Source organism: Neoarius graeffei, chromosome 16 (assembly GCF_027579695.1).
Source record: "Neoarius graeffei isolate fNeoGra1 chromosome 16, fNeoGra1.pri, whole genome shotgun sequence".
In the NCBI taxonomy this organism is placed as follows: Eukaryota; Metazoa; Chordata; class Actinopteri; order Siluriformes; family Ariidae; genus Neoarius; species Neoarius graeffei.
The window spans coordinates 53,117,621-53,143,823 of NC_083584.1; the positions used below are offsets into that span (position 1 = coordinate 53,117,621).

The 26,203-nt window shown below is 43.6% G+C and overlaps 1 protein-coding gene across 1 annotated transcript in view; it reads left to right on the top strand.

The window, feature by feature from the left end:
• Positions 1 to 820: 820 nt before the first annotated feature.
• pde4a (phosphodiesterase 4A, cAMP-specific) overlaps positions 821 to 26,203 on the top strand; it is a 172,443-nt gene continuing 147,060 nt past the window's right edge. The window contains exon 1 of the mRNA XM_060943177.1: positions 821 to 1,510. Coding sequence (XP_060799160.1) covers positions 1,218 to 1,510 — 293 coding nt within the window. The 5' untranslated portion in view covers positions 821 to 1,217. The remainder of the gene's footprint in view (positions 1,511 to 26,203) is intronic.

Consider the following 26,203-nt stretch of genomic DNA (forward strand, 5'->3'; position numbering starts at 1 on the left):
ATTTAGAGTCACCAGTTAACCTAACCTGCATGTCTTTGGACTGCGGAGGAAACCCATGCAGACATGAGGAGAACATGCAAACTCAACACAGAAAGGTTCTTGTTGGCTGCTGGGCTTGAACCCAGAACCTTCTTGCTGTGACGCGACAGCGCTAACCGTGAACAATAAAGCGCAAGCACTTATTTCCATTGTGTGCTGAATGAATCACTGGAATCTCTCTTAATCTGCCCTGAACAGATGAGTAGACACTGCGTTTCATCCCAAGCTCAATTTCACTAAAGTAGGCGGAGACACACACACACACAGAGAGAACTGAATCCTGAGAGACGTTCTTAAGAACACGAATAACAGAAACCTGCAGGATCATGATTCATTTCATGAAAAACCCTGAGCGGAAGTGATGCTTTTTAGAGATTAAAACCCACAGAAAAGGGCGTTCATGGATGCGGGGCTCATCCCACGCGCGCTGCGCTCCGGGCGGAACATCTCGAGCCGCTCATGAGTCTCGAACCCGCAACCTGCGCGCGCGGAGCTTTCACATGGAGGTGGACGGAGAACCTGCGGACGGCGCGCGCCACTTTTAATCTCCGCCGCTCTGTCTTTAATCAGCACCGGCCGCTCTATCGGGTTTCATCACCGCACTTGGAGTGATCCTTCTCCGGCAGGCGTGCACGGGCATCAGCATCAGCACCATCAGCAGCAATAAAGGACTGATCCACAGCACGCCGAGCAGCGCGAGCGCTCTCACTGCGACTCTGCAATAAAAGACGACAAACAAACAAACAAACAAAAGCAATAAATAAATAAACTGCGCCCTAAACGATTCGTCGCATCAAGAGAAACTTGTGCGTAAATATCTCGTGTGTGAGATGAATGTGCTCGGCGTCTTTTCTTCCTCGGACGCATGCAGAAGATTCTCCCAGAACCGCAACTTCTGAATTCTCTCATCTGGAGAACAGCCTTCACCTGTTGTCCATACACTGTGATCACTGATAGCCTCGTGGGTCTTTTTCTATAAAAAGAAAGAAAAGCGCACAGTCTAACCCTACCCACGTTGATGACTGAACATTTCACTGGCGCACATGGAGAAGAGCCAGCTATGGACCGAACCCGGTCTGATTTTTCTCACTGAGGAGAAGGATACCGTCCGAAAGGATTGCGTTCCATACACGCTCTGCTGATCTGAACAGCTGAAAATCTTTTTGATTTGCACTATCATGGAAGTGCCATCGTGCTCTAAGAAGAGCCTGTCCCTCTCGCTGCCGGTGCCTCGGGAAGGACAGGCGACCCTGAAACCTCCTCAGCACCTCTGGAGACAACCGCGGACTCCGATCCGGATCAAACACCGCGGCTACTCCGACACTGACCGCCATCATCACCCGCACATAGAGCGCGCCGACGCCATGGACACGAGCGACCGGCCCGGTCTGAAGAAGTCCCGCATGTCTTGGCCATCCTCCTTCCAGGGTACCACAAGCACATCCTCCGGGAACTGTGCCGCAAACAAACGGTAGGAGTGTGTTAAACACTGATATTAATCAAAACAGGGCGCGCGGGTTCTCCAGTGATGCGTAACGGGCCGGAACGGTTCTCCAGAGCGCATGTTCCCAACCCCGGTCCTCTACATCTACACTACCGTTCAAAAGTTCGGGGTCACTTTGAAATGTCCTTATTTTTGAAAGAAAAGCACTGTTCTTTTCAATGAAGATCACTTTAAACTAATCAGAAATCCACTCTATACATTGCTAATGTGGTAAATGACTATTCTAGCTGCAAATGTGTGGTTTTTGGTGCAATATCTCCATAGGTGTATAGAGGCCCATTTCCAGCAACTCTCACTCCAGTGTTCTAATGGTACAATGTGTTTGCTCATTGCCTCAGAAGGCTAATGGATGATTAGAAAACCCTTGTACAATCATGTTAGCACAGCTGAAAACAGTTGAGCTCTTTAGAGAAGCTATAAAACTGACCTTCCTTTGAGCAGATTGAGTTTCTGGAGCATCACATTTGTGGGGTCGATTAAATGCTCAAAATGGCCAGAAAAATGTCTCGACTATATTTTCTATTCATTTTGCAACTTATGGTGGTAAATAAAAGTGTGACTTTTCATGGAAAACACAAAATTGTCTGGGTGACCCCAAACTTTTGAACGGTAGTGTAGTGTTTCCCTTCTCTATCACACCCAATTTCATTTCAGAAATTAGCCCATTGGTGCAACCAGGAGCTGGGAAAACTGTGAAATATACAAGGCAGGGGGTTCCCCAGTACCAGAACCAGGGTTGGGACCTGTGCTCCAGTGTGAGTGATGCATGCCGAGCACCACGAGTGACTGAAGCTCAAGATTCATCTTTACAGGGGTGTCGTTGCTCAGGTGGCTAAGGCACCATACCATAAATCCAGGGACCTGGGTTCGATTCCAACCTGAGGTCATTTCCCAATCCATCTCTCTCTCCTGCTCATTTCCTGTCTCTACACTGTCCTATCCAATAAAGGTGAAAAAAAAAAAACCAAAATATCTTTAAAAAAGATTCATCTTTACATATTCGACTCTTTTGAAGTGTCGGTTGAAGTGAATCAATTCATTTGATTCGTCTGGAGATATGTACAGTACGTACACTAAAGATCTCAACATGGACCACAGCAGGCCTACTATTGAAAACCAGCTTTATCTGATCCAAATCAGGGTTGTTTTAGGTGTAGGTTTAAAGAAGAAAATAACCCCCCTGGGCGGCACGGTGGTGTAGTGGTTAGCGCTGTCGCCTCACAGCAAGAAGGTCCAGGTTCGAGCCCCGTGGCTGGCAAGGGCCTTTCTGTGTGGAGTTTGCATGTTCTCCCCGTGTCCACGTGGGTTTCCTCCAGGTGCTCCGGTTTCCCCCAAAGACATGCAGGTTAGGTTAACTGGTGACTCTAAATTGACTGTAGGTGTGAATGGTTGTCGGTGTCTATGTGTCAGCCCTGTGATGACCTGGCGACTTGTCCAGGGTGTACCCCGCCTTTCGCCTGTAGTCAGCTGGGATAGGCTCCAGCTTGCCTGCGACCCTGTAGAAGGATAAAGCGGCTAGAGATAATGAGATGAGATGAGATTCTTTCTTGCTTGGGAATCACTTCAATGAGTGAATTCAAATGGTTCAAAATGAATCGAATTCATCATTGATGAATCACCTGTCATTGACCAACCCGAGCGAATCTCAAGTGAGTCTAATTGCAGTGGTGCACAAACACACGACGGGTTTTACAAGCTACAGTTTCAAGGACTTTCATTAAATAATCAAAGATGATTTTTGGAATCGAATCCATGTTTACCTTAAAGCTGTCTGACACATCCAGGTGTTTTCGTACAGCTGTTGCTTTCATCTTTGATCCTGTTTGTTAAACTGGTTTGATGAAATAGATCAGAGCGATGGATGTTCTGTTTGCTGTAATTGATCCAAAATGTATTCTTTCGCATTATTATTCAGACTGATTGCAGAGTCGTTCGCACATGTCTCTAGAAGTATCCACCACATACGAATGCTTTGTGTTCTTTTGTATTACCTACAAGTTCAGTTCTCGCCCCTTTGCGTAGACAGCCAGACGTCCTTGTACATTTCTATGCTGCACTTATTTTAGTCTGTGTATATCATTTACATATATGGCCTTGTTCTCTTAAAGGAATGAATGTGGGTGTCGTGTCCTGCATTTCTGTGTCACTGTTGTGTGGTGCACATACTGTATCTCCACAGACACACCAGCTGTAGACAAAGAGGGGGAGTAATACAGTAATACAGTACAACAGCAATACAGTAGCACTGTGAGAGGCCGGGGGGAGGTGAGGTGCCTGGAGCTTGGCTTCATTCCTACCAGGTTGTGCCCAGGCACAGACGGAACACACACCCGGCTCATGGGAGTGTGTCCAACTGCGATTCACAGGATTCAGGATACTGATTTGTATTCCGGGCTGCAGGCCGCACTTACAGCTAGTTCAGGCGTTAGTGAAGCCGTGGTGACTCTACCTGCCCTGCTCTTACTGTGGGCGGCACAATGGAGGAAGAGAGAAGTGTGTGTGTGTGCGCGCCTTCAGAGAGTTTACTGACTAACTAACCAGCTCTGTCCACCAATTATCTCTGGATTGGTAGCCTTGTTTATATGCTGCATTCAACTAAATATCATAACACGACCTACAACTCGGGGGAGAAAAAACAAAGCAAACGCCTCCTCAACTAGGAATTCCTACTCAGGAACTACAACCCTAATTCCAAAAAAGTTGGGACGCTGTGTAAAATATAAATAAAAACAGAATGCAATAATTTGCAAATCACGGAAACCCTATATTTCATTGAAAATACTACAAGGACAACATATCAAATGTTAAAAGTGAGAAATTGTATTGTTTTTTGAAAAATATGTGCTGATTTTGAACTTGATATCAGCAACACATTTAAAAAAAAGTTGGGACAGAGGCAACAAAAGACTGAAAAAGTTGTGTAATGCTAAAAAAAAAACCCCGAACAAACAACAAAAAATCTAATTTGGTTAACTGGCAACAGGTCAGTAACATGATTGGGTATAAAAAGAGCATCCCAGAGAGGCGGAGTCTCTCAGAAGTAAAGATGGGGAGGGGTTCACCGCTCTGTGAAAGGCTGCGTGGGCAAACAGTGCAACAATTTAAGAATAACGTTCCTAAATTGCAAATAATTTGGGGATCACATCATCTATGGTACATAATATCATTAAAAGATTCAGAGAATCTGGAGAAATCTCTGTATGCAAGAGGCAAGGCTGAAAACTGACATTGGATGCCTGTGATCTTCAGGCCCTCAGGAGATGCTGCATTAAAAGCAGACATGTGTCTGTAGTGGAAATCAGTGTATGAGCTCAGGAGCACTTTAGAAAACCATCGTCTGTGAAAACAGTTCATTACTGCATCCACAAATGCAAGTTAAAACCAGATATAAATAATATCCAGAAACACCGCCACCTTCTCTGGGCCCGAGCTCTTTTACGATGGACTGAGGCGAAGTGGGAAATTGTCCCGAGGTCTGACGAATCAAAATTATAAATTCTTTTTAGAAATCATGGACACCACGTCCTCCAGGCTAAAGAGGAGAGGGACCATCCAGCTTGTTATCAGTGCACAGTTCAAAAGCCAGCATCTGTGATGGTATGAGGGGGCATTAGTGCACATGACATGGGTAGCTTGTACATCTGGGAAGACATCATTGATGCTGAATGATATTTACACGTTTCAGAGCAATATGCTGCCATCCAGACAATGTTTTTCAGGGAAGGCCTTCCTTCTTTCAGCAAGACAATGCCAAACTGCTTTCTGCACATATTAAAACTGCATAGCTCTGTAGTAAAAGAGTCCAGGTGCTAAACTGGCCTGCCTGCAGTCCAGACCGGTCTCCCATTTCAAACATTTGGCGCATTATGAAGCGCAAAATATGACAAAGGAGACCTGAACTGTTGAGCAACTGAAACTGTATATCAGGCAAGAATGGGACACGATTTCGCTTTCAAAACTACAGCAGTTGGTCTCCTCAGTTCCTTAACATTTACAGAGTGGTGTTAAAAGTAGAGGTGATGCAACACAGTGGTAAACATGCCCCTGTCCCAACTTTTTTTGAAACATGTTGCTGATATCAAATTCAAAATGAGCATATATTTTTCAAAAAACAATAAAATTTCTCAGTTTCAACATTTGATATGTTGTCTTTGTACTATTTTCAGTGAAATATAGGGTTTCCATGATTCGTAAATGATCACATTCTGTTTTTATTTACAGTTTACACAGCGTCCCAACTTTTTTGGAATTGGGATCGTAGGAGCAGTCTTCTCAACCCCGAGTTCAACAAGTGACATTAAATCAACATGGCGGCTCACAGCATGAACAGTAAACACGGGAACACCTCTTACCTTTACATGAGTTATACTGTATATACAAGGATTAGCTTTAGATCAGTCAACATACAGACATGTTCACTTGTTAAATCTAACACTGACTCGACAGGTCATTGTTTGAAGATAAAAATATACATCACTCATCATAGTTAGCTGGCTAGCTTGTTGCTAACAAAAGGCAAACATAGAGGGTTTTTTCCACCTCGTAGGTTGAATACATGAAGATTGAATATGACATAATTCTGAGTTCCTTCTTGCCACTTCTGAGGGAAGTCGAATGCAGCAGTAGTCGAACCTGCACTCTTTGTAGCTATACATTTTGTTCTGGCGAGCTGAAAGCTAAACAATCAAATCACTCAAGAACTGTGATTGGTTGCGACATCTGTACTCATTGGATTTCTTGGTTTAACTGGATGTTGTAAATGTAGTTAGTAAAATGTACAGAAATGCACTTTTCTGAATGGAATCATTAGTCATAAACTTTGAAATATATAAGTAGTTGAAAAGCCTGAATGAAAAAAAGAATTAAATTATATTCAGTTCAAGTACAAATCCCCGGATATGAGAACACTCGCTCCTCCGGGTAAAGGCTACTATTGACCCTTCCCACTCACGTGACCTTCGTAAACGCGACCGCCATTTTGGACATGAAGTGGACTTCAGTTCGAATCGGTTTGAATGCGAGGAAGACGACAAACGAAAAACAAACGAAAAAGGAGCGAGATGCAGAAAACACCTTCACTATCCAGCGACGTAGGGCATTTACAGGGCGAGCAGAGGGAGAGGTATTTGCATCTAGCTGCTGCAATGACTGCTTAGACTGCAACAATAATACCTAACACACATTTAAGTATCCGTCGTAAAGACGTGAAACTCGTCGAGTGACGAGTGTGTTCATTGATAAGCTAACACAATCTAAAAGTAGACATACCATCACACTGCCGTGGCGCTGTGTACAGTTTACCTTCTATGGTTTGTGCACTCACTATTTGCCATTACTTTCTCCAACCATTGTTACAGATTACAGGGAACGGCCTGGATTTAAGAGACAAATACATGTTCCTCTTGTTTTGAACACTTATTTGTAGGACATTACCTCTGATCTGTCCTACAGTCTACCAACAGCAAAGGAACACAATGTTAGCTAATGTCGTTAGCTAATAGCTACTACAGAAGAACAAAGAGGTTACAATGGGTTATTTTAACCTATTTGGTTACACACTCGCCGCCACAAAATGTTAACAACAATGTAATGCCTTTTCTGGCTAATTTTATTCGTCTTACCTCCAACAAAGTGGTCACTACACAAGCGTTGGTATGCCGAGCATGGGTGCCGCCAGGGGGGGGAAAGGTTAGAACAATTCTAGGGGCCCAGCACTGCCATGGGGCCCTTTAAGGGACTGATAATATGCTTTTAATGATTTTAATAAGACTTTTGAAATAACAACAATGAAATATTCCATCTGGTAAAATGAGCTAATTGAACAAGGTTGGGCGGCACGGTGGTGTAGTGGTTAGCGCTGTCGCCTCACAGCAAGAAGGTCCTGGGTTCGAGCCCCGGGGCTGGCAAGGGCCTTTCTGTGTGGAGTTTGCATGTTCTCCCCGTGTCTGCGTGGGTTTCCTCCGGGTGCTCCGGTTTCCCCCACAGTCCAAAGACATGCAGGTTAGGTTAACTGGTGACTCTAAATTGACCGTAGGTGTGAATGTGAGTGTGAATGGTTGTCTGTGTCTATGTGTCAGCCCTGTGATGACCTGGCGACTTGTCCAGGGTGTACCCCGCCTTTCGCCCGTAGTCAGCTGGGATAGGCTCCAGCTTGCCTGCGACCCTGTAGAAGGATAAAGCGGCTAGAGATGATGAGATGAGATGAACAAGGTTGTCTGTTTCTTGAGTTCTTCAACATATTGTCATTTAACCCTCCCCCTTTTGCGAAATGGTACGGTCCAGTTCTGGTAGAAGCGCGATGCGTTAAATCTGTGTGCTGATCGGTGCAACGCTACTTGCTGCTGTGTCGCGGTGCAGCAGCCAGCCAGCCAGCAGTGGAGTGCGTACAGTCTATGATCACTAAATATGAAGAGTGGCTGTCAAAAACGTAAAGAAAGGCAGCTGAAAGCTGAGAGGAACCGGAGAGGCAGGCAACTGGTCACTCAGTTTTTCCCAAAGAAAGGTAGCTATCGCTCACGTGTGTTCAAAATATTAGCGAATGGTAAATGAACCGTATGAACGTGGTTGGATTAGCCTATCAAGAGAACACTTTTACAGTTTGTACAGTGACATTTTTTCCATTTTAATAACTGAACTGACTTGTGTGATAAACAGGATGAAATATTACGTTATGCTGGTGCTAATAACTAGTGCTAATAACCAGTTTCATAACTAATGGGGTGCCCTAAATATGCACAGATTCAGCCTCAGGGGGACCTCCGCCCTACCAAACCACTGAACCCCCCTTTGGAGAAGGAGGTAAGCAGCAGTACAACCCATAAATGCTTTAGGATTGATGTTTTTAATGAGCGAGCGCCAGATACAGTTTGCTAGATTAAATTGTTGCTAATAACGGACACCAGTCAAGTGTTTGACATGGTTACGTGTGTGGAATGTTCACACGTTCTAAACCATTGGTTTCAAATTGAGGGGCTGGAGAAAGCGCAGCATATGAAGAAATACGTACGTAATTGATCAAATTGAAATGTCACTCCATGTCACTTTGAAATAAATTTATAATAAGATGTTTCCTGTCTTTTATGGGTAACATTTGTAAGGCTACTGAGTATGGAGTTCATTTAAATGTATCAAACTTGTCCCTGGTAGGTTAATACATAAAATGTAATAACAAAGTCACAAACTCAAGGTCCATGGGCTATCAAAAGTCAAATAATGACAATAGTGCAATTGTGACGAGGGTGGGCAAAGTTGGGGGGCCCAAAATTCTAATCTTTCATGGGGCCCAAAATTTTTGGCGGCGCCCCTGATGCCGAGGGCTGCCAATCTTTTCTGTTAATGGCCGCTATCCATCTTCTCCGTCGGTCAGCATCTGTCGGGATCCGCTAAAATGATAAATCTTGCCTTGTGTGTTGATGGTTACTACATCCAGGTGCACAACAATATAATGGCATGATGGAAGTCTTGCTGAAAGTAAAAACTTTCTTTGATGGCTATATTCCTTTCGAGGCTTCGCTGTCGTTCCTCGTTGTTGGCTGTGGTAGACTACTGGTAGTTCATGTCCAAATGGCAGCCGCATTTGTCGTGACGTCACGTGGGATGGGTCAATAGACTCGATCCTAAATGTTAAGCGATGCTTCACTAATAGCAAACGTTTTGAATAAGTGGCTGACGTGGATCACATTGTCAGTGCCGTATTTAATTGGCGTATCTGTCATTTTTCTTTAACTTATTAAGTGGACACATGTTCGAGCCTCTGACCCGTTCTATCATGCTGTTGTGAAATTCAGAATGAGGCAAAAGAAGAATTTTTGCTCCCAGTGCTGACACCTCTGTTCTGCTCACGCTGTGCAATTGTATTTTGTGTGTGTGTTCGAGAGTGTGTATCTTCATTTACATGTAATGTGTATTTAGTGTTCGAGTTTGAGTGTGCGTGTGGGTGTGTGACTGGAGGGTTCTGTGCAGCAGAGGATGCTAATCAGCACCGTCACCTCTACACTCACATACAGGGTGGGTGGAAGGAGAACTTTCATTGTGCAGGTTAATTTTGTTTAAATGTTGTCCATCTTCACCATTTATTAAGATGATGCTGGATGCTTTAGCTGCATACATGAGCCTGACTAACCTGCAGGCCGGGTTCCTGGTGCTCCTCACATGTCATCTGCTGTTTAAAGCTAAGGGCTAGACTGCTCAGGAGTGGAGCCGCCTCTTGCACATCTGCTCACAGCGTCGAAATCCATGACTCGTATCCTGCCCTGTGAGGCACACGGGGGGAAAGTAAAAAAAAAAAAAAATCTTTTAATTTCTTAAGATAACAGGATTATCATCTTGGCCTTCAACAGAGGTGTTATTTAAAAAAAAAAAATTTTAAGGTGAACAATTTTTACAAATCTGGTGGAAATGAAAGCCTCAGGAGTGTGTCTAATCTCAGAGCAATCAGGAGGACTGATCTACAACAATCTGAAACAATCAGAGCAGCACTCATGCTCTCTCACTTTCTTTTCCCTCCTCCTTTTCTCTTTAAAGCAGATACGCAGAACCTTTATTTTTAAATACATTTCTGAGTGGATAGTATCTCCATCCTTGACTCTTGTATGCTGCAGAAATGGGAATAAAAAAAATATATATTTTTGAGAGTTAAAATTGACCACAAAGTTGGCATTCGAGCTGCCCCGCTGAGCCAGCCAGCCCTGAGTGCGTGACGTCACAACGGTAACCGGTTTTAAGGCCGAGGCCTTTGACAGCTATAGACCAAAGCCAGACTCGGCAGGCGAGAGTAGTTGCAATGGCCTCTTCATTCAGATTTATTGGAGATTCTTCGGATTCCTCAGATTGTAATACATCTGACTGTGATAGTCCTGAAATTGGAGTGTGTGTACATGCTACTGCTATACACGTAGAACTGTATCAGTTCGAACCATCGGAAAGTGAATCCGATAGTAACACGTTGGCCACGGAGGCCCCCACCTTATGAAACAAAGCCGTCTAGAGAATTGGATGGAATTTAACTGACAGTCTCATGTACCTCTCATTTAAACAGGATGGGTGTTATAACTTATGCAACATGCATGCATTTCCACTGATAAAATGTAAAAGGCTAATTAAATAATCAGATGAACTGAGACAATCACATTCTGAAGCAAATTAAATAATCTTATACCGCTAACTTAAACACACAATACAAGTTACCTGCATTTAGATTAATACATGTAAACAACGAGTGTTGTTGTTGTGATGTAATCAAATGAGAGTCGCATCTTACTCGTCTGTGTTCTCATTTCTTGAAGGCCAATCTTGTGGCCGATTTGTTTTGAAACAATCTGACTTTCAGTTCTTCGTTCAGTTCTTCGTTCATTTGCTTCCATGTAAGGGCGAGATATTGCTGCTGAGGCAAGCATATCCAGTGGAGAAATCTGATGACTGGTCCACTCATTCTCCATTTTCTCCATACTGAGTACTCCGCCATTACTGCTCGGCTCACGCTCTGGGAGAATTGGTGCAACTGAACTTACTTTCCTTTTCTTGTAGTTTTCTTTTCCTTTAATTGTTGGTACTGCACCCTCTTTCAAAACGGGCTTATAGCCAACGCTCCTCAACAGATCAGAGGTCTCGTACGAGTCATCAGTAAAATGTGCCCGTGAATTTCTTCCAAAACGTGTCCAAATCTTTGCAGTTTGAACATTCTTGGACCATGAATGCAACGTAAATCCACCTTCTGTCATGTTGCTGCACCGGCCAGCAACACATCTACATGGCATGGCGATAAATTGTAGCTTGAAGTTGCAGTTAGCTCTGTGTTTTAGTATAGCGGAAATGGCGATGAGACCGATAGACTTCCTGCTGTGACGTCATAGATGTCAAGGTCATTCACTCGGACCGCTATCTATATAAATCATTTTAATCGTAAAAATTACTATATTAGATTTATTGTTAACGCTTAAAACTATTCCTGTGCCATTCTTGAGGTCTCAAGGCGTTTATAAACAAAAAGTGAGGCCATGGCTCTGCGTATCTCCTTTGAGCGTCCTTTGGCTACTTTTCTCTGAAAAGAGTTGGCAGTGCTAACTGTGTCTTGAACACAGAACTGCTGTGGCCCTTGGGCAGTCTGAGGAGCATATGGTTCTGCCCATATGTGAAGGTTGGAAGGGGGAATAGAGGGGTAGGGGGACATACTCTGAGGGTGGACTCACAGTAGGTGATTCATACCATGCCTGGGTGCGTTTGACCCCCAAAATCTGGTTCAGTTGATGAGCGTGATTGCTGCATGCCGCGCTCAGACATGGTTCATGTGGCTCAGGAATAGTTACTTGGGCTCGCGCATGGTACAGTACGCATCCATGTGATCATGAACAGTACCCAAGTAAGGAACTCTAACACGATGAAGTTATGAAGTTCGCTTTAATTCAATGGAGAATATCTGGGTTAATAACAGTTCTGGTTCTCACCTCATTGATGAAAGCTGCAAATTCTTCCTTCAATCACAGAAATCCGCTTATGCATCCAGCACCATTTACTGAAAACTACTGCGTTGCATAATTGATAAATCTGTACGGTGCATGAGAGCGTTGTGCGTCTCCAAATAAACCACAATGTAAAAAAAATCCTAAATTTCACCATGCTGTGCGAAAGCACTTTTCTTCGTAATGATGGAAGCGCACACGTGCCTGGAACAGTGTAAATGAGCGCAGGCCAGCGAGGGAGTGGGGATCAGGGACAATCATACTCGGATGTGGTACAAAGCAACCGTGCTTCGCGTGAGTGTGAAGTAACTGGTGTATGTGTGGACCTGTGTGTATCAGTCCAGTGAAGAAGTGATGACAGATTTCTCTTAAAATCTGGAGGTCCATGAGGCCTTTAGTGCAACTGGGATCCAAACTTTCTCCCTGTTCCTTTAGTTTCCATGAGACGTGTTTATTTCTAATCTCAGTTCGTAATTTCTGTTGTATTTATAGCAGCCCCTGAGTGGTGAACCTGGCCAAGGCAACGCTTGGCACTGCAGCTGCTTTATTTTCAGATCCTAGCTGTGCTGTGTGCTGTCTGAGTCCAGGGATAACACAACTGGCTCATTATTTTATTTATTTATTTATTTATTTATTTATTTTTTATATCCGGAGAAAAAGATGAAAGCAGAACACACCAAGCGACATGCCAACAAATGAAGTGGTCACATGACTATGTAGCAGAATCAAGTACTTCTACTCAGAGCACACTGAAGAACCTGGCATGACTGCGTGGGCAGCAGATAAAAGCTGTAACAGGTTTTATATACGTCTCTCGGTTAATAGGAGACGTTCAAAACTGGACGTTCGCTATGACTAAATCATGATGGAAAAAGATTGACTGGTCAGTCATACATTTATTCAGAGTACCGCGTGGTGTTCAGGTTCTCACCCGTGAACTGATAATGCTTCAACAAAATCACACGATTGGCATTTTTTTGTCTTAAATGAGGGAGTGGCGGCATGGTGGTGTAGTAGTTAGCGCTGTCGCCTCACAGCAAGAAGGTCCGGGTTCAAGCCCTATGGCCGGCGAGGGCCTTTCTGTGCGGAGTTTGCATGTTGTCCGTGTGGGTTTCCTCCGGGTGCTCCGGTTTCCCCCACAGTCCAAAGACATGCAGGTTAGGTTAACTGGTGACTCTAAATTGACCGTAGGTGTGAATGTGAGTGTGAATGGTTGTCTGTGTCTATGTGTCAGCCCTGTGATGATCTGGCGACTTGTCCAGGGTGTACCCTGCCTTTCGCCCGTAGTCAGCTGGGATAGGCTCCAGCTTGCCTGCGACCCTGAAGAACAGGATAAAGCGGCTACAGATAATGAGATGAGATGAGAAATGATGGAGTTCACATGCATGTGTGCAAAAGTATGAAAGTGAAGGAGAAGGGACAGGGAGTAGAACAGAAACTGATCAGATAAAGGAGAAGATACCGGTCCAAAGTAAATCTGTCTCAGTTTCTACATCAGCACTTTGGCATAGAAACCGAGGTTTCTGCACATTGCACTTGGTGTAATAAATTTGTGGCCCAGTATAACCAGCAATCTGGAAATGTTTATGTTTATGGCTTTCAGAAACACTGCTCCTGCTGTTAATCATCAGAATTGCCCTGCGGGGTTGAGAAATAATTTAAAGCCTGTAAAGATAAGTACAGGCACAATGAGCCCTCACTCAATTACAATACACCGTCCACAGAGATTAGGATCATACACTTGGCATGCTATACGTCGGCCATATAAGAATGGGAAGGCTTGGTTAAATAATAGGCTTGATAATAGATAAAGAACTGACGTTCATCTGTGCAAAGTCAGTACAATAGAGCGGTTGCACAAAAATGTCAAGAGCAGGGGAACAATGGCGTAAACAACATGCACAATAGTATAGCTGTGGGCTACGAGATATTCCTAATGAATGCGCTTCACATGAATGTGTGTGACAGATCAGATGAACAATATCAAGACTGCTCAGTAAGCTCATTAAGAACAACACGCAGCTGATTAGCAAGGCTGGACATGAATACACACCACATATGAAAGAAATGTAGTAGTGAGAAGATGAAGGCTCTGGCATGTCCTGCCCAGTTACAGAGTGTGAGCACTGTTACCCCTTTTCCATCAAATCAGTTCCAGGGCTGGTTCAGGGCTGGTGCTGGTTCACAACTCGTTCAACTTGCGAGCCAGCTGAGAACCAGTTTGCTTTTCCTTAGCTCGCGGTGCTCAGGGAAACCACGTCATTACGTCTCTGTATACATCAGTTACGTCGCTGCATTTGCATAAACCTTGGCGTGAATATCGAAGCAAAAACAACAATAATAATAATGGATGACTTCGCGTTTGTACAGCTGCTGCTTCTCGTCGCTTAAAAATGGCGATCTTTCGCGGTCTTGTTATTGTTGTTGGTCTTAACAACTCCGCCCCCCCGCTGACGTAAGCGGTTCTTTCCTCTGGCCCAGCAGAGAGTTGGTGCTAGCCTGGAACTGGTTTTTCTGGCCCCAGAGCCAGTTCTTTGTCAGTGGAAACAGAAAGCCCGGTTCCAACCTAAGCACTGGCCCCAAACCAGCCCTGGAACTGCTTTGGTGGAAAAGGGGCATCTGTGACCATGTGGCTGATGATGTGGTGATATGGTGTCTTTGTACTGTATGGTGATGGCATCGACTGAGCTCAAAGGTCAGCAGAACTGACACGACCGCTGTCCTTCAGGACGTCTTATACGCCTGTGTACATCATATTTCCTGACTCACGTCCTGACCAACCCGGACAGGTGTGAGAACCGAAGATGGGACTGCACGGCCGATACTTAAACGACTCCCTGTTATTAGAAGTTGCTGTAATCTTTTTTTTTTTTTTCTCCCGCTCTGTGCCATGTTATTTCTGCAGCTGGTCGTTGTGGAATCATTAGCTTTTAAAACTACTCTCAAGTGGGGATTGTTTTACGCCATTGCAGCCTCTCGACAAAATATGATGTTGCACCAGGATCTGATTGAGTCCTCGCATTCAGTTACTCTGTGTATTTCGCTTAGAATGAATATACTGAACTTTAATTCCAGTTATTCTTATCATAAAAATAAACAACAGTAGTCTTGGGTGCAGCGGTATGGCGGTGTAGTGGTTAGCGCTGTCGCCTCACAGCAAGAAGGTCCGGGTTCGAGCCCCGGGGCCGGCGAGGGCCTTTCTGTGCGGAGTTTGCATGTTCTCCCCGTGTCCGCGTGGGTTTCCTCCGGGTGCTCCGGTTTCCCCCACAGTCCAAAGACATGCAGGTTAGGTTAACTGGTGACTCTAAATTGACCGTAGGTGTGAATGTGAGTGTGAATGGTTGTCTGTGTCTATGTGTCAGCCCTGTGATGACCTGGCGACTTGTCCAGGGTGTACCCCGCCTTTCGCCCGTAGTCAGCTGGGATAGGCTCCAGCTTGCCTGCGACCCTGTAGAACAGGATAAAGAGGCTACAGATAATGAGATGAGATGAGTCTTGGGTGCAGCGTGTGCAGTTTTATACAGAAATGAGCTGTAAGTTTTACTGAGCATTCCAGTGTTGTAGCTGAGTCACTAAACCTCAAGTCCGAGTCCAGTCTTGAGTCCCCAGTGGTCAAGTCCAAGCCATTAAAGAAAATTTCGAGTCGAGTCTGAGAACAAAACTCCATCCGCACTATTTGACGGTGGCTGTTGTTGCCTTTATGTGAAAGTGTCTCTGCTGCTGTGTTGGACTAACGTTACTGCTCGACCGCCCCATTTTATAGTTAAAAGGCAACAGATAAAAAGCTTGTTCATCGCTCAGCAAGCCCCGCCCACTATCAACAGGGCAAATAACATGAGAGAGGGTTAACACTAGCTAGTTCATCGCTCAGCAAGCCCCGCTATCAACAGAGCAATGAACATACCGTGTCACTTCCTTCTCTGGGTGGAGTCTTGCCAAATGACAATTGAAGTTCGAGGTTGTCCCCGTCGTCTCCTTGATAGTTCTTCTACGTATGGAACACACAGCAGTGCATTTTTTTCCCACTGCACGAGAAGCCTGTATAAGCAAAGCGGACAATCCTAGGGGCTTCTCTCCAGGCATTTTAGCACCATTAACGTTAGTTTGTTCCTGAACATGACACATGAACAGGTGAATGCGCATTCTCTTGCACAAAATTAGTACAAAAATTAATGTAGATATAAATATAAATATCTTATGCCAAATTATGGCATGTTACAAAAAATAGAGAAAAATCAGAGTCCTCATGTTCAATTTACGAGTCTGAATGCAGTTAATGCACGAGTCCGAGTCCAAGTCATCAGTGCTCAAGTCCAAGTCAAGTCACGAGTCCTTAAAATTAGGGCATGAGTCAGACTTGAGTATTACAAGCCTGGAGCATCCTACAGAACCTTCTTCTTCTGGAGGCTTTGACTGTCACACGCACTTCTTTTTTATTTATTTATTTTGTCTGAAAAGTGTCTCTTACATAATATGTCACTTTCTTTACTGACATACAAACATTTTTTCTGGCACGTTTAACTAATGTTTGGAAATCTAAAAAAGTTTTGTACTGACTTGATAATGTAGAAGTCCATCCATCTTATCCGTAACCACTTATCCTGTACAGGGTCGCAGGCAAGCTGGATCCTATCCCAGCTGACTACGGGCGAAAGGCGGGGTACACCCTGGACAAGTCGCCAGGTCATCACAGGGCTGACACATAGACACAGACAACCATTCACACTCACATTCACACCTACGCTCAATTTAGAGTCACCAGTTAACCTAACCTGCATGTCTTTGGACTGTGGGGGAAACCGGAGCACCCGGAGGAAACCCACACGGACACGGGGAGAACATGCAAACTCCGCACAGAAAGGCCCTCGCCGGCCACGGGGCTCGAACCTGGACCTTCTTGCTGTGAGGCGACAGCGCTAACCACTACACCACCGTGCCGCCCTTAATGTAAAAGTTTATACTAAAAATGGCATCTCAGACTTTTGCACAGGACCGTATATTTTTCTTAATTGAACAGGTGCTGGGCGGCACGGTGGTGTAGTGGTTAGTGCTGTCGCCTCACAGCAAGAAGGTCCGGGTTCAAGCCCCGTGGCCGGCGAGGGCCTTTCTGTGTGGAGTTTGCATGTTCTCCCCGTGTCCGCGTGGGTTTCCTCCGGGTGCTCCGGTTTCCCCCACAGTCCAAAGACATGCAGGTTAGGTTAACTGGTGACTCTAAATTGACCGTAGGTGTGAATGGGAGTGTGAATGGTTGTCTGTGTCTATGTGTCAGCCCTGTGATGACCTGGTGACTTGTCCAGGGTGTACCCCGCCTTTCGCCCGTAGTCAGCTGGGATAGGCTCCAGCTCGCCTGCGACCCTGTAGAACAGGATAAAGCAGCTACAGATGATGAGATGAGATGAACAGGTGCTACTGAGTGTAAGGAACGCAGACCTGTGTACATCCTGCACCTGTGAGCATTATAAAAGCTGTGAACGCTTTGACGAGACGCTTGTTCAACATATCCTTTACGTTTGTGTATGTCTATATGCATGTGTACATATGTGGGGACGTGATTATTCATGACCTTTTCCCTGGTACAATCTGGGAACTTAGTGGTATTATTAAAAAAAAAAAAAAAAAGGAAGAATGACCGACATTGAATAGAGGAACCGTTCAGCCTGCAGTTCTGTTGCTATGGTTACTCATTTTGTGGATGTGTAAAATAGATACATTTCCCCAAAACGGCAAAATGAAGTCTTAATTCCCTTATGTACAGTATGTTGTTGTCGACACGTCGAGGCATTTTATTAACTGTTCAGCGTGAAGCCAATTTACATTTCCGAAGTCTGGCAGGTGACACCTTACACAATATAAGTTCCAATCTTCCATCTAACATGTTTCAGGTATCAGCGTGGCATTTTTAAATGTCTCTGATTTTCAAGAAGAAAATCCATCATCCAAAAGACAATACAAACCATGATGCATTTCCATCAACTGCTGTTATGCAAATCTTTTGAAGAGGATGCAGAAGAGATTAGATAATCAAAAGAGCACAAGCCAAACACACTCCAATTTCATGAAGAAATTGGATCATGTAGCAAATATCATTTGTTGCCACAGATTATTGGATCTGTATCAAGATCAATATGACTTCACCTCAGCCCGGGACAAAATATCATACAGGTTTTCTTATGCATAATTTTAAAATTCACATAAAACCAAATGGATGGAAAACCCACTTACCTAAATGTTCAGGAGCTTGTTATCAGATTTGTTTGAGCAATTGAACACACCTGTGATGGATTATCTCGCACCGTGTGATTCACATATTGTTCAAAGTGGCGGGGGGGGAAAGCATAGAGCCCATTAAAGCTGGACGGCCTTCCGATTTCATAAAATCAGTGAAATTTGGTTCCCTCTGAAATTTGGTCATTGTGATATATATTTATTTCTGTAATATCTCACACAATATCAGGCCATTCTGTGGCTGGGAAGTTATTTAATTCAAGGGGATTCTCGAGCAAATAATGTGTATGAAATCGCTCGCTTCGCGCAGTCAAGCAGACAGAGGAAGTCCATCTGCGCATGCGCAGATTTACCTTCTTCTTCTTTTGGGTTTTACGGCAGCTGGCAGCCACAGTGTTGCGTTACTGCCATCTACAGGTTTACCTTTGAGCGTGCACTGACCTTTCCATCATTCTGTCGCTAAACGAACAGCTGATCGCACCGAGGTGCTCGCTGACCGCCGATATCTATTAGTTTCGGCCTGCGTTTCCTTTCCTTCATATATAACATAACGTCTTTTCTTCTCACTTTCCGTTACTGTAGTCAGTCTTTAACATTTCATTCGCACGCTCACGTCCTCCATTTTTCTCTCCTGTTTTAAATCTGTATCCCACAATGCCTTGTGTGAACGGGGAAAGCTCATCACGTCATGTATGATGTAGTATCTTGAATTGGGTCATGGTGAAGCAGGAAAAAGTAGCGGAGAATTTAGGGCCACGTAGCTCTAAATTCATTAATTGTTCTATTTAAAAACCGAATAAAATTGGAAGTCTGTGATTCGAATTCAGTAGCTTTCAGTCCACTAAGCAAAAATAATTGGGTGTCAGGGAAAATTCTTTTTATGACCTACAGTGGTGCTTGAAAGTTTGTGAACCCTTTAGAATTTTCTATATTTCTGCATAAATATGACCTAAAACATCATCAGATTTTCACACAAGTCCTAAAAGTAGATGCTAGCTGAATGAAATATAGCTGATATACCACAAAAAAGCCAGCCAATATTATTTATATTGAATTTTAAAGCATCTTCAGGAACCTTTAAACTTTTTCCACCTCTCTCTCTCTCTCTCTCTCTCTCTATCTATCTATCTATCTATCTATCTATCTATCTATCTATCTATCTATCTATCTTTCTACACTACCATTCAAAAGTTTGGGGTCACTTTGAAATTTCCTTATTTTTGAAAGAAAAGCACTGTTCTTTTCAATGAAGATCACTTTAAACTAATCAGAAATGCACTCTATACATTGCTAATGTGCTAAATGACTATTCTAGCTGCAAATGTGTGGTTTTTGGTGCAATATCTCCATAGGTGTATAGAGGCCCATTTCCAGCAACTCTCACTCCAGTGTTCTAATGGTACAATGTGTTTGCTCATTGCCTCAGAAGGCTAATGGATGATTAGAAAACCCTTGTACAATCATGTTAGCACAGCTGAAAACAGTTGAGCTCTTTAGAGAAGCTATAAAACTGACCTTCCTTTGAGCAGATTGAGTTTCTGGAGCATCACATTTGTGGGGTCGATTAAATGCTCAAAATGGCCAGAAAAATGTCTTGACTAGATTTTCTATTCATTTTACAACTTATGGTGGGAAATAAAAGTGTGACTTTTCATGGAAAACACAAAATTGTCTGGGTGACCCCAAACTTTTGAACGGTAGTGTATATAATTTTTTTTTCCGGCATATCACTACAGTGACATGGCCGTTCTGACAGCTTCAGCCATCAAAGCTTCTAGGGAACATTACAGTAGTGGCTTCCCGCTGCCTTCTACTGGATTATTATAGAGGTTTTCTCCTCTCAACCATTCACACTCACATCTATGGACAATTTAGAGTCACCAATTAGCCTAACCTGTATGTCTTTGGACTGTGGGGGAAACCGGAGCACCCAGAGGAAACCCATGCAGACACGGGGAGAACATGCAAACTCCGCACAGAAAGGCCCCCATCAGCCACTGGGCTCAAACCCAGAACCTTCTTGCTGTGAGGCGACAGTGCTAACCACTACACCACCATATATACACCCTCAGCCAAAGGTGAAAGGTTTCTGCATCTCCATAGGTTGTTCCCATTACTGTTCTCAGAAATGACTATGCGCACATTCTCATGCATTATGGCACATTGTGATATTTCGTATGCTCTCTTGTCTTATTATTGGTAGTGTATCTACAACTCCCTAAACGCTCATTCATCAGGATGTCACTTGTGTACGTGCAGTCTGGATCTGAGGCTGCTTGTTCCTCATTGAACATCTTGCTGCTTCTTTTCAGCTCCTTGTTTTCTAATTACACACCCTATAGGAGTCTTTGTTCTCCATAATTACTGACTTCAATCTTTGTCGTAATCCCTCACTGCTTTTCTCTCCTCCTTCTCATGCATTTTTCTTTGATTTCCCCTTTCTCCAGATTCATGTTCCTCTGCTCTACTTTTGTCTTCGATTTTTTTTCTCTGCTTTTCTTCTCGAGGGGTCCGAGTCAGATTGTGGCTCATTCTCTTGCACTGGTGCTCTCTGCTGTATTTACCACTGAGTTAATAACATCTTGAAGTCAATTTTTTTTCTCCATTGTCTTTGAAATTCTCACAGACTAGTTCTCCTCCCTTTCCATCATTTGTGAATAATCCTTATCTCATTCTCCTTCATTTCACCAGTGTCTGAATGAGCTTTAGACATTTGCTTATTGCCTCTCAATGGCCCCCTTGGGCACATACAGTTAACGGCACCTCCGTTGTACACAGTGTTTCATCCTGTCCTTCGCTATCCATCAAAGCCCACAACAGCACTTTTAAGATAACTCACCAGCCAGGCAAAAACATAGGAAAAAAGCCCTTAGAGACAGAAACATAGCAGTCAATGGCTCTCACACAGCCCCCTGTTGCAAACAGCCTGCTTTAATGCTTTGTTTAATTAGCAGAGCTATTTCAAATGTGTACAGTTTCCAGTTCAGAGCCCCGCCACCGTGAAGAAAAATAATTCAGGGCCTTCAATTCAGACAGATCTCATGTGGCTTGCTGGTAAAAGCATTGTAAATCTGATTAGCTGTGCCATGATGAGGAGCCCTTGGCCGCAATGACGAGCACAGGGGTTGGGTTGTACAGTGCCCTCCATGATTATTAGCATCTCTTGTAAAGATTAGTAAAAAGGGTTAGAAAAAATCCACCTTTTGGTGAAGTCACTTCATCTCACACTGAAAAATGAGAAAAACCCAACCTTTAATTGAAATAAATTTATTCAGAGAAAAAAATTTAAACATTTTCTAAGGTTGGAGATACAGAGCAGCGCATCTGAGACCATTCCTCTTTACGCAATCTCTCCAGATCATCCAGGGTTCTCGGTCCTCTCTTGTGCTCGCTCCTCGTCAGCTCACCCTACAGGTTTTCAGTGGGGTTCAGGTCAGGGGACTGAGATGGTCAGGGCAGAAACTTGATTCTGTGCTCAGTTAACCATTTTAGTGTTGATCTGGACATATGCTTCAGATCATTGTCCCGCTGGAAGAGCCAGTAACGACCCAGGTTCAGTTTCCTGGCAGAGGCGGCCAGATTTTGATTTAGAATGTCCTGGTGTTTCATGGAGTCCATGATGCCATGTACCCTAACAAGGTTTCCAGGCCCTTTGGAGGAAAAACAGCCCCCAAACATCACACAATTTCCACCATATTTTACAGTTCTTTTCATTACAGCCATCCTTCTTTTTACACCAAACCCACCGCGAGTGTTTATTGCCAAAAAAGCTCCATTTTTGTTCCGTCAGACCATAGAACACAACTCCAGTCAAAGTTGTAGTAGCATTTCACAAACTTCAGGTGCTTACATTTGTGGTTAACTGACAGAAAAGGCTTTTTTCTGGCACTTTCTAAATAATCTGTTGGCATGGAGGTGGCATCTGATGGTGGTTTTGGAGACTCGGAAACCCCAAGATTTTACTTTTTCTTGTAATTCACCAACAGTAATCCTTGGGGATTTTTTTGTTTTTGCCTCTCTTACCCTCCTCCTCACTGTACACGGGGACAAAATAAACTTGGGTCCTCTTCCAGGCAAGTTTGTAACAGTTCCAGTTGGTGTCCATTATTATTATTATTATTATTATTATTATTATTATTGCCCTAACAGTAGAAATAGACATTTTCAGGTGAGTAGCTATTTTTTTATAACCATTCCGTGACTCATGAAGTTCAACACACTTCTCCCTCATTTGGTTTATCTGTTTTCTGATCTTTCCCATGTTGATGTATGACTAAGGGCAGGGGCGTAGCTTGGATTTTTCAAAGGGGGGGGTCACACACTGACTGACAGCCTGAGTGCATTATGTAACAAAAAATAATTACCATTGCAAGTTTTAGGCAGCTCAGAAACCAACTCTTCCATTATTGCTGTTTCTTCCACGTTTTCTTGATGTTGTGTTCTACAAACAGCACTAAAACTTAGCTTCGAAACCACAAAATGCAACTTTAATGGAAAAAAATATATAATAAATTGCTTAGCTCTCTTCATGTCAAAAGAAGGAGGAAAGTTTCGCTTGTTTTGACACGGCGAATTATTAACACGAGGAAATACTCATAATTCGCAACTAAAAAGACTGCAGCTACACTGGCAGCTTGACCACGCTTTGTAGTGCGATCGTGTTACGCTTGGGCAGAACTGTATCAGTCCTGCATGTCTTGGCTTGTGCACCGGCTAACGAGCTCCGTGCGATCCGTTAACAAAAAACACCTGTCTTTAATCAATTAACTATGTTTGGGCTATTTAAGGACCGTGCCCATGCAAGGACGATGCGAAGTATTGTACACCACGTCTAGTGTGCCTTACTGAGCCTTGTTTCCTGTCCCTGTTCTTGTTGACCTCCTGGTTTTTTGACTCCTGTTTCTCGTCCCTTGACCTTGTATAGTTTTGCCTCTGATATTCTGTCCGCGCCTCGATTGACCTTCTGCCTGTTTCCTCGATTACGACTTTGCCTGCTGTTTCGGACTGTTTGCCTGTTGTGTGCGTTTCACACACTTTATGCTCATATCGCACTGTGTATTATTTAACATATCTGCACTTACATCCGCCTCTCCTGCACACACTCTGACAAACTGGGTTTTCGTGCCCGAACCACAGGAAGTCCATACAAGGTTACAGAAACCCAAATGAGGCTGAGATGACAATCTAGTTTAAAAAAAGTTTGAAAAATTACAGCGGGTGCTTTTCTAATATTCTTATGCGGCTATTGAAAAAAATGTATGGTCCGACAAAGGGGGGGTCACGGGCACCCCAGGATGCCCCCTAGCTACGTCCCTGTAAGGGATATTGGCCTCTGTGTCACCTCATATTTGTTCCCCACTTAATCAGGAAGTCATGAATTACAGCTTGAAAGTTCCTACACACTCCAATCAACTCAAAAATATACAATTTAAATAGGAAACATGCTTCAGGTACATTGTGTTCACTGTCATTTGTAAGGGTGCCAGTAATAGTGGTGTATGTGTTTTTGTTAAGAATAATTATTTCATGATGAGGGATTTGTTTTCCTCTGAATAAATTTATTTCAAATGAAGGTTGGCTTTTTCTTATCTTTTCAGTGTGAGATGACTCGACTTCACCAAAAGGTGGATCTTTTCTAACCCTTTTTACTCATCTTTACAAGGGGACCAATAATTGTGGAGGGCACTGTAGTGGTCACTGAACTGTCTTTTTTAACTGATTTCTTCAGATAGTCACACTGTCTTACAGCAAGCCATGAGATTCGTGCTCTCTGCACTGCTTGCTCCTCACAGTGAAGTGTGAAATAAACTGCATGGCTCAATAAGATTTATCACACACTTCTTAAAGCAGTGGTTCCCAAACTTTTATAGTCAAGATCCTCTTTGCTAATTGAAAAAACTCAAGCAGCAAATTCCCATTCCGACCTTTCTGTCTACAAATAAGAATAAAAATTTAGCTGGACACCTAATGCAGTTGGATGACTTTATTGGGAACAGAACATTAATCAAACAGAAGTGTTGGGTTAGGGACTTCCGAGAGGCACGACAGAAACACTTTTACCCTATCCTCTGGAGACTACAAGTTCAAATCCCTATGATGAGAAATCAAAATTGGCAATGTTCTCTTTCCTACTTGCCAAATATAGGAGTCTTTGAGGTCATGCATGTAGAAGAGGGTAGACAGCACTTTCCTCCATATGTGTTAATGCGGCTCCATGAGCAGAAGTTTGAAAAGGTGTGGTTGGCTTCATGTGTCTTGAGGAAGCATGTATTTATCTTCACCCTCCCCAGTTGTTAGCTGTCATATGATCGAGAGAGCTCACCAAAAACAAACTGGGGAAAAATCCAAAAAGCCAACAACAACACCAACAATAAAAAGGGCTGGCTGGGTACATGAATGATCTCCTAGCTGTGTAAAAACATGAATGCATACTTGAGCTATGAGCTATGGCCATGCTCAGGTCTCATCTCATCTCATCTCTAGCCGCTTTATCCTGTTCTACAGGGTCTCAGGAGCCTATCCCAGCTGACTACAGGTGAAAGGCAGGGTACACCCTGGACAAGTCGCCAGGTCATCACAGGGCTGACACATAGACACAGACAACCATTCACACTCACATTCACACCTACGGTCAATTTAGAGTCACCAGTTAACCTAACCTGCATGTCTTTGGACTGTGGGGGAAACCGGAGCACCCGGAGGAAACCCACGCAGACACAGGGGGAACATGCAAACTCCGCACAGAAAGGCCCTCGCCGGCCACGGGGCTCGAACCCGGACCTTCTTGCTGTGAGGCGACAGCGCTAACCACTACACCACCGTGCCGCCATGCTCAGGTCTATAACCGTTATTTCTATATTTCAATCCATCCTTCTTTCATGAACTTTTTTTTGTCATCTAGCTTTCCCCCACTACAGTCCACTTTATTTGTTATACCCTTTATGCTCTTGTTCCATCTCCATCCTCCCACGGGGGGTGCACATCACACATTGGGAACCACTGCCTTAAAGAATTTATTTGTCCTGCAAAATCCTAACAATCCTGCCGAAAAAAACATTTTCTTACATTTTAAATTTCTGTTTAAAACAAACAAGTATTGGGTTGTTGTTGTTGTGTTCAAACCTCTTTTGTGGTCCTCTTTTCTTTGTGCCATTGTCACATGGCTGTGTATGACAGATGTGAGAGTTAGGTCAGTGCCTGACTTTTTGTGGCTCTACAGTTTAAGGCACATACTGTAGCTGCGAGCTCAGGCGGGGTAACATGACGTCACACCTGTCACCTTTATGCAATGATAAAAGGATCGCTGCAGGCTGTGCAGAACAAGTCTTGTTGAATTAGCAATGTGCAGTTTCTATATACGGTCAGAGAAAAAGCAAGAAAGACTGAAAGATACTTTTGAACACAAAAAGCACATCATCACAAAGAAAATAGAACTCTTGCCATGGACACTCCCTTCTGACAGTACTGTAATGGCAAGGCCAGTTCTTATGTGTTACATCCAGAGGTGGTAAGCAACTTTGTATGTGACACCTTTTGTTTGAACCCACGCATTTTCCAAGTGATAAAAAAAAAAATTGGAACATGTAACTGACATGTTTGTTCTTGCCCAGGTGTGCCCTGTTAGATTGACTGATTATACAGGGTATTTCAAAAAAATTGATATTATTTGAGATGTAAATATCCCAGAAACTACATAGTCGAGGCAAATGAAACTGAACAGGCTTAATTTGAGGAATATAAGATTTATTCCTCAAAACTTGAATGAGAAATTCAAAGGTATGTGGATTTCATGATCGATTTCACAAATTTTCAATATGCGTGCCACCTGAGACACGGCACACGTCGAATTTGTAGTCCAGCTCCTGCCAAACACCCTGCAGCATGTCTTTGGTAACAGTCTCTTCTAGTAACAATGCATTTTTATAGAATTCTCTCATAAATAAAGTTTTATCTAATCTAAATGCACGCTGCACAGTCT